The sequence below is a fragment of the Penaeus vannamei genome, chromosome 19 (genome assembly GCF_042767895.1).
Source record: "Penaeus vannamei isolate JL-2024 chromosome 19, ASM4276789v1, whole genome shotgun sequence".
Lineage (NCBI taxonomy): Eukaryota > Metazoa > Arthropoda > Malacostraca > Decapoda > Penaeidae > Penaeus > Penaeus vannamei.
Window position 1 is genome coordinate 33488167 of NC_091567.1, and position 10000 is coordinate 33498166.

Consider the following 10000-nt stretch of genomic DNA (forward strand, 5'->3'; position numbering starts at 1 on the left):
ATAAAGATATATGTATTATTTTAGGGGAAGTTATACTTGATGTGTATTTACTGTCTTTATCCAAGTTTGTGTTCCCTTACTTGTTCATAGAAATGGATAGGTATTGCTATACTTTCACATTATTTACTGTTATATGTATAGGTAATGTTATTGTCTTTGCTTTGATTTTTATTAATTTTTGTTGCTGTTTTACATGTACTTTTATATTTATTTTTATATTTCATTTATTTTTTGTTTTGTTGTTGTCTGTTATTATTAACTTTAACTTTGAAATATTGAAAATGCAGTGCTATAGTTTACTTATACTGTATTTGTTATGCATTTTGAGTTGCCTTCCATTTTCTAATGTTGGAAAAATACAGTAGCAAGTGTCTACAATAGAACATTAAGAAATTATTGTGGCTTCTGTGCTTCACACACCAGCAAGCAAAGAAGCCTCTAGTATGTATATTCTGACAAAATTGAGCTTGGAGTATTTTATTTCATGATAAAACAGCAAGCTCTATTTTGCCATTACAAATGTTGTGAAGGCTACTTGATCTGTAGGACTCATTTTTAGATCTGTGATGAATCTTTTATTCTTCATTTGTGCATATCAGTTTTGCAGCTGTAATAATTCAAATCATGTACAGTATATTGAAGCATTTTACACTAATCACTTTTCTTAAATCTCTTCCACAGACATCATTTGTAAGTTTGGTCCTAGGGATGAGTGAAGTCATGAGGCAGGAAGTATACATGTTTGAGCGCCTGGACCAGACAAGCTCAGGGGAAAACATGTCATACCTGAAGTGCCTAGTTTACGTCCGACCTACACAGGACAATATCAGAGCCTTGTGTCATGAGCTGCAGAAGCCACGCTATGGAGCTTATTATATATGTAAGTAGTATTATTGGTCTATTTTTTGGGGTGGATCTAGCTTGTGGATATGATTTTATAGTTTTATTTCATTTTTTATTCACTATTTTTTAAGTTATTTTTATAATAGTTATTTATTATTTTTTTTTTTTTGGCTATTTTTTAACAGGTTTTGTCCAGTACCTTTAGGGTGTGAATTAGGTTTATTCTGCACTCTTCAGCCAAGAAATTTACTTATCATATCAATAGAGTGTCAGTAGAGGGCAAAGCTGAAAAGGTTATCGAGGTGACTCGTTGTATAAGAATGAAAATGGTTGTAGATTACTATAAGTATGTAGATAAAACATATATAAAAGTTATGTATCTAGAGGTATAAGTAGTGAAATTACATTACAGTATATGACACTATACCAGAAGGTAGTTTTGTGACTGTGTGATTGACTGCACTTATACATCTATCTCATGCCAAAAAAAGTTATGAGAAAGAAGTTTGTTAGGTTTTCAACAGATGAATAGGACTGACAACAAATTGTGCAGTTTACTATGATTATGGGCATTAATTATGTAGGTTTAGGGGAATTGGTTTTCTGTTTTTAGGATTGATTAAGTCTGAATTTGAATGAACAGATGATCATAGTATGATGTAGGAGAAAAGGGTTGCATCTGTCTTAATGATTAGGTTATATTATCTTTTTTAACCTGAATGAAAAAAAATAGAAAACAAACCTCAAAAGTCTCAAATGATTACATCTTTACTGACACTTTTTCACCCTTAGACTTTAGCAATGTGGTCAGCAAGAGTGATGTGAAGCTCTTGGCAGAGGCCGATGAGCATGAAGTTGTGCGTGAAGTTCAAGAGCTCTATGCAGACTACCAGGCTTTGTCGCCTCATCTCTTCTCTCTCAACATGCCCATCCACTCACATGGTAAGCATGAACCCCCCTGGGTCCAAGTAAGTCCTGGGTCACTGTGGCCTCTGCTCCTTCCGAGCTCCACCAGAGGTCAAGATCCTAGTACACTTATTCTGGGAAGATAGAGCTTGGACTAGTTCTGTATGGGACAGTATTACCAGGGAGGTCTACAAGATGGAGCATATCAGACTATATGTGATACAAGTTTGTTCAGGTTTGCTAGAGTGCCAAAGGTACAAAGGGCAAGATGATTGCTTTAAGCACTATGGTTATAACTCTGAGAAGTGACTATGGGCCTAACTTGATTTACTAGATATTATTTATTTACTTGATATTTTCTAACAGGTATGAAATGGGGCTCTGGGTGTCTGCAGCGTACTGTCCAGGGTCTTGCTGGTGTGCTGTTCAGTTTACAGCTGCTGCCCACAATCCGTTATCAGAATAACTCAGAAATGGCTCGCAGTTTAGCTGAAAATATTAGAGTAAGTTTGTTTATTTTGATTATCCTTTTTATTTAACAAGAAAAGGCTTTGTACTAGATGATGTTTCTTATATGATTTTTTTTCATATTTGATTTGTTTGACAAAGTAAAGACTTGCAGGTTATAGAAAATCCCATTTATTTTAATCCTATTTAATATGATGCAACAAATATATGAAAGATACTAGATTATGTGCCATAGATTTCCACAGTAGAGGGAATGACTTTGATTCAAAGTGTTTTAAATTGTAAAAGAAATAGTTCTTGAGGTATACAAACATATGAAAAAATATCCGATGAATACAATTGATAAAATGTATGTTGTATTAGAAAGCAGCATATGAAATTCATTACACACATATTTTACCTTCCAGCAAACTATTGTAACAGAAGGCTCCTTGTACACAAATGTCGACACGGAAGGTAATTCTTTGTTACTCATCTTAGACCGAAGAGATGATCCAGTGACACCTCTTTTGCACCAGGTGAGTGACAATTAGTGCTACCTCCCTTTAGGACTGACTAGCCAAGTTTGTGCCGTGTATTAGATACTGCTGTTTATAGTATTCATGTTTTAGATAATATGTTTAGATTTTATATTTTAGATGTTGATTGTTTTTGGGAGGTTTTTATAGTTTATGAAGATGAACTAAAGTAGTGTTATATGTCCTAATGTTTTCTAGATTAATGATTACTCTCTGTTAAAGCAAATCTCTCTCTAAAAGATAACTGTTATTTTTTTCCCCAGTGGACATACGAAGCAATGGTGCACGAGCTCTTGGGGGTGAACAATGGCAGGGTTAACCTTGCACATGTGCCTGGGGTGTCAGATGACTTGAAGGAGGTCGTCATGTCACCCACTCAAGATGACTTTTATGCTCGGGTATGTGTGCTCCTTCTATAAGGTGGATAGGGTTACAATGTTTTGTTATTAGGCCCAACAGTATATATAGTTTCATTGTGCTGTGAATTATTCCTGCCAGATTTACAAAACTTTTTCTGAATATGTTATGGTACTGTCACCGACAAAAGAAATACAAAATAACAGTCATTTGATTTTCAACTAACATCATATAATAAAAATTGATGTTAGTAGCGCTTTGATGTATTTGACAGACAATAAACCAAATGAAAATAAAACAGTATTCCAATACATAGGCTTATCTATGCTTAACACTGTGTATGGGTGTATGTATTGTTGTGTGCTTTATACTGTATTATTTTCTAAATTTTTTAATAGTCTATGATATGAGTTTTCTTCCTTATCTAAAGTTACAATAAGTCATAGAAAGCGACAACCAGAACTAACGTGAGATATCACAACACTTCTCACGTTACATGTGTAAAAGAATAGACTGATTTGTTTGTGGGCATCTTGCAATACAGCAGAAATAATCTAGTGAAAGTTAGTGAGATTTTGATGAACATATCCTCCAAATAGATTTTACTCACTGTATACTTTGTGAAAATTACATTATTAGAAGACTTAGAGCATTTATTTCTTTATGAGGTTTTAACAGGAAAATGTCTGTTGTGTTGCATGACTCTGTGGCTTTATGAAGACATTCTATTTTAAGATGGCAGTGCAGTTTGGTTTTCTGAGTTGTCTACAATGGTAAAAGGACTGGAAAATAACTTTATAGATGAATGATAGATTATATGATTATTTTACAAGTGCATTGCTTTTGTTGGTGATTGTATCATGTCACTTGTATTACATTTCCTAATGTAAATGTTTGTCACTTTGTGTACATATTTATGAATATACAATTCACTCACGCACACAAACACACTTGCATGCATGTACCCATCCACTTACACTCGCACATGCACATGCACATGCACAAGCACACTCATGCATCCACCCACTCACATGCAAGCACAGGTGCATGCATACGCACACACATAAATATACACTCACTCACTCACTCACTCACTCACTCACTCACTCACTCACTCACTCACTCACTCACTCACTCACTCACTCACTCACTCACTCACTCACTCACTCACTCACTATTCACTCACTCACTCACTCACTCACTCATTCACTCACTCATTCTCTCATTCACTCACTCACTCACTCACTCACTCACTCACTCACTCACTATTCACTATTCACTATTCACTATTCACTCACTCACTCACTCACTCACTCACTCATTCACTCACTCACTCACTCATTCTCTCATTCACTCACTCACTCACTCACTCACTCACTCACTCATTTTAGCTCATCCTCACTAATATTTCAGAGCATGTATCTGAACTATGGTGAGATTGGCCAGACTATCAAGGACCTTATGGAAGATTACCAGAAGAAACTGTCCAAGCAGCAAAAAGTGGAATCCATTAACGACATGAAGCATTTCGTCGAGAGCTATCCCCAGTTCAAGGTAAAGAGGTTTGGCTGTGAAGTTGCTGTGAGAATTTGTTTGTTGGTGTTTTTGTTGACTTTGCATTTATTTTCCTTTTTTTTCATTTTGTTTTGTGTTTCCTTTGTTGCTCGTTGAAATTTACAAATGTATTGAAGAGAATGTTGGAACTTAAATTTTTCTGTCAATTGTTTGTTTTGTTATTGTTGAATCTATTTATAGTGTTTTAGGTATTATTATTGTTTTTTTTATTATTGCTATATTCATGATTATTGAGGATTACAATTGTAATTACAATAATTATATTTATGTAGTGATAAGTATAGTAATTATAGTATTTATAATAGTAATGATAGTAATTGTACTGCTGCTAATAGTAATGAAAATACAGATATTATTATTGATCTTGAGAATATTGATGATAATGAAAATATTGATGATATTAATAACAATGACAATAACCATGATAACAATAAGGATAATGGTAATACTACTACTAGTGATAATGATGATAATGATACTGATAATGATAATGATAACAATAATAATAATGATAACAATGATGATAATGATAATGATAACAATATTGATAATGATAATGGTAATAATAAAAATAATAATAACAATAACAATGATAACAGTAATGAAGATGATAATAGAAGATAATAAAAATAATGATGATATATTTAATAATGATATTAATGAAATAAAGATTGTGATAAAGATAGTAAAATAATGATAATGATAAAGATGATGAATTAAAGGTGATATAAGAAATGATAAAGATATGAATAAAATTGATAAATATAAAGATGATAAGAATAAAAATAATAAATATAAAAATAACAAAAATAATAAGAAATAGAAATAAAAATTGAAAATGAAAATGAAAATGCAAATGTAGATGTAAATGTAAATATAAGCAAAATGTAAATACAAACATAAAAATTTATGAAAATTAAGATAATAAGGATAAACACTGAAAATGATCAGATAGAGTTTATAATAGAGATAATAAAGATAGAGATAAGGAAATAAACTAGAAACTTCATAGTATTAGTAATAATAATAGTTGTTATTATTGAATTATGATGATCATAATATTCATATTAATGTTAAGGATAGTGATAATGGTATGTAATTTTAGTCTCAATGATTAGTTTCTTATATGCCTTTGTCATCTATTCTTTTCCTTTTTTATGGGATGTATAATTCTATTGAAGTTTATTTTATTATGCATGAAATTTGTTTTTCATGAATTGTTGTTGAACCTGTAAGATTAAAAAGATATTTTTATGACTAAAGCTTGCAGTTGACATATGCTGTAAATCTGTGGAAATTTTGTAGAAATGCTGTATATGGATGCTCCATGAGGAAATAAATCTTTAATTTTGGCTCTTTTTTGCACTAGAAAATGTCAGGCACAGTGAGCAAGCATGTGACTGTAGTGGGGGAGCTGTCGAGACTGGTTGGCACTCTTGGTCTTCTCGGCATTTCTGAGTGCCAACAGGAACTCGTCTGCGGCTCAGATCACTCGGCTAATCTCCAGGTAATGCGAGTTGATTTTTTTTGCTTTCAGGTATAGCATGTTTCATATGTATATATATATTTTTTTATGCTTAATTTTTTTAGGGGGGGGGTCTTTTCATTGGCTGGATTGTGCAAACTTGTCATAAGATTTATGAAGAAAATTTCACCTTTTTTTGTTTTGTTTTTAATGAATTCATAATGGACATTATATGATGTTAGTTATTTGTATGTACCTTTTTTCACCTTTACTCGATATTTGGTATTTGTATGTCATTTCTTTAGTCTTTTTTCGTTAAGTATGATTTAAAAGAAAAAGAGTGGCGTTTATTTTTCCATTTTCTCTTGCTTTCCAGAGGATTTACCAGCTTGTAACAGATGTGAAAGTAAGGGAGGCAGATGCAGTCGCTCTCGTCATGCTCTACGCCCTTCGCCACGAGGGTCATCCTAACAATGACGTCCGGGGGCTCATTATTGCCCTGCGCAAGAGGAATGTCGGCGATGACTACCTGAAGGTGGGTTGGATTTCAGTGAATGTGATTTTTTATTAGGGTTTTGATGGTTGAGGTGAGGTGGTCTGATTTTGGTTTTCATTTTGGAAATTATTTTGTTTGTGTTCAAGAAGTAGAAAATGGATGATAGGGTAATGGATTACTTCAGAAAGCAAGAAATATGATTGATGTGTTTTGTTATTATCCTATATCATCAACAGAAGTATTTCTCAGGTAAGATTTTAAATTGCATATATATATATACATATATATATATATATATATATATATATATATATATATATATATATATATATATATATATATATATATATATATATATATATATATATATATATTATCTATCTATCTATCTATCTATCTATCTATCTATCTATCTATCTATCTATCTATCTATCTATCTATCTATCTATCTATCTATCTATCTATCTATCTATCTATCTATCTATCTATCTATCTATCTATCTATCTATCTATCTATCTATCTATCTATCTATCTATCTATATATATATATATATATATATATATATATATATTATATATATATATTATATTATATATATATATTATATTATATTATATATATATATATTATACATTTTATATATATATATATATAATATATATATTATATATATATTATATATATATATATACATATATATACATATATATACATAAATATATACATATATATACATATATATACATATATATACATATATACATATATACATATATACATATATACATATATACATATATACATATATACATATATATATATATATATATATATATATATATATATATATATATATATATATATATATATATATATATATATATATATTACATACATATATATATATATATATCTATATATATATTTATATATATTTATATATATATATATATATATATATATATATATATATATATATATATATATATATATATATATTTATATAAGACTTTTACCTTGTTTTAGGTAATAAGAAGTTGTGTGTTCCATTATAGTTAAATTGTTGTTTTATTGTGAAATCAAGAGGCTCAATCAATGCAATTTGCTCACGATTTGCATTTTGTATGTGAAGATGAATCAGTGGTTTAGATGATGTATGTATTAGTACAATTTTGGATATAATTCTATTGTACTCTAACCCTTTTTGTTAACACAAAGATCTTTTAGAAATGAAAACAGATGCTCTTTGTTATATTATAAAATATGTGAATCAGATACAGAAATGAAATGCACCTTCTTTAATTTCTAGTTTTGTTCTGTGATTTTCAATGGATAAGATTTTTTTTCCAAAGGATTCTGTACAATTTAATCCAACTTGTATTGTAGTTATTATCATCGTTGATGGACTACGGAGGAGCAAGGGCTCGGCAGAGTGACCTCTTTGGCACTCAGGCTCCCCAGGACGTTTCGGCTATCAAAAAGCGTCTCTTCAAGGTAAGATCTTTACCTGGTGTGGTGGATGAATTGTTTTATTTTTTATTTATTTTTATTTTTATTTTTATTGTGTATGTGTAACATGTACACACACATGCACATGCACAGTGTGCAAACACTGTACATATGTTCATATGCACAAGTTTCCTGATTTTATATATGTATCATAGCAATTTAGCTCTAGATTTTAACAGAGCAGACATTTTTGATTAATCAGAATTGTTGACTCACAGGGCCTTAAAGGTGTCGATAATGTGTACACACAACACAAGCCATTGGTTCTAGACACCATCTCAGAGGTAGCCAAGGGACGTCTGCGAGAGGGTGCTTATCCGTACTGTGGAAATCCCGCCCCCACTGCATCAAAGTAAGTGAATGCTGCAAAATGAGTTGGTTCTTGTTTCTTGTGGGTGGTGCTGTTATTTTTGTCAAAGGATATTGTTTTTGTACAGAAAAAAAAATGTACTGAAGTGATGGAGTTGTTTACAGGTTTGTGTTGCGAGGTGTTTAGTTTTGAGGTCTGAGTAAACTGTTGACTATGATATTTTATTCATATTCTGGGTCACTAACCCAATCCGACACCACTTCCACATAGTTAGTTGATGTTAAATTTGCTTAGGAGTCATGCCCATATTCTGCAGAAGGAACTGATATAAATTAATCAATACACATGATGAAATAAAAAAAGAAAGTACAGTATGCAGTAAGTATAATTTGCATAAACTAGATATATGAGACTGTAAATGTAGAGTGTGTGTAGAGGGGTAGAATAATGCTCAAAGGAACAGCCATGGAATGTGTTCATTACCAACTGATGACATTCTATATAAGGCTTTTCTAGACTTTCTATATGGTCTTTTTCATTTTTAGTTATTATGTATTAAGATGAGATGTGTCTAATTTGAGTGAACTACTGTTTAATCACATTTTCTTCTTTTTAACCTATATTTCCAGAAAACATATGAATAGTGAGAACATTTCCAATTTTAGACATTATCATATATAGAAAAGCACATTTAGCATGAATAAATGAACATTATATCAATTTCCTAGCTGTGGAAAAGGGCTGTGGCTTCTGGATGAATTTGGCATATGGCGACCCTGTAGGAGGTATAAGGCTTTGAAGTCCAAACTAATCCTCTATGTTAATTAGATGCTAAAAAAGAGAAAAAAAAAGAAGAAAAAAAAATGATATTAATAATATTACTCCACTTCATTATCTCTCTTGACAGACCACAGAACGTAGTGCTATTCATCATAGGGGGTGTCACATATGAGGAATCGGCCGCCATCCACCAGTTCAACACTAACAACCCAGGCATGCGCGTTATTCTGGGTGGCTCGACAGTCCACAATTCAACCTCATTCCTGGCGTCGATGGAGGCTGCTATGGATGGGCTGCCTCGGAAGACGCTGAGAATATGAGCTGTGAAGTTACCGTTGGAATCGGATATTTAATTAATTTTATTTAATGGCAGTTTCGGATGGGTTGGGGGGGGACCATGGCTAGCTAGCTTTTGATATATGATTATATTTATATATATATATTGTAAAAAAGAGGAAATATGTATATCAGTAACAATGACGACAGTGCTGTGTTAGGGTAGAGTGATAGCCAAGAGATAGTGTATATAATACTGAGAGATGGATTTGACAAGATATTTTATATCATTTTCATTTTTGTAAATAACAGGAATAAGTCATTACAACTAAAACACACAGAATATTTGGAGGTATGATGATATAGAGATGGAAAGGTGTGTTAATGTGTATGCTTGTGTATGTATGTGTGTCTGCATAGGTATGTGTCATAGCAGACCAGAAAGTTGTTGATCTGTTTGGATGTTGTCTATTATATCTACTAAGATATTTTCCT

At 31.6% G+C, this 10000-nt stretch overlaps 1 protein-coding gene across 1 annotated transcript in view; it reads left to right on the forward strand.

Moving 5' to 3' along the window:
- Positions 1-10000, forward strand: part of Vps45 (vacuolar protein sorting 45) — an 11816-nt gene that overhangs the window by 1377 nt on the left and 439 nt on the right. Inside the window, exons 2-12 of the mRNA XM_027354145.2 lie at positions 682-880; positions 1636-1785; positions 2116-2252; positions 2625-2735; positions 2999-3133; positions 4506-4646; positions 6037-6174; positions 6509-6667; positions 8017-8124; positions 8358-8491; positions 9357-10000. The exon at positions 9357-10000 is cut by the window's right edge and continues 439 nt beyond it. Coding sequence (XP_027209946.1) covers positions 682-880; positions 1636-1785; positions 2116-2252; positions 2625-2735; positions 2999-3133; positions 4506-4646; positions 6037-6174; positions 6509-6667; positions 8017-8124; positions 8358-8491; positions 9357-9549 — 1605 coding nt within the window. The 3' untranslated portion in view covers positions 9550-10000. The remainder of the gene's footprint in view (positions 1-681; positions 881-1635; positions 1786-2115; positions 2253-2624; positions 2736-2998; positions 3134-4505; positions 4647-6036; positions 6175-6508; positions 6668-8016; positions 8125-8357; positions 8492-9356) is intronic.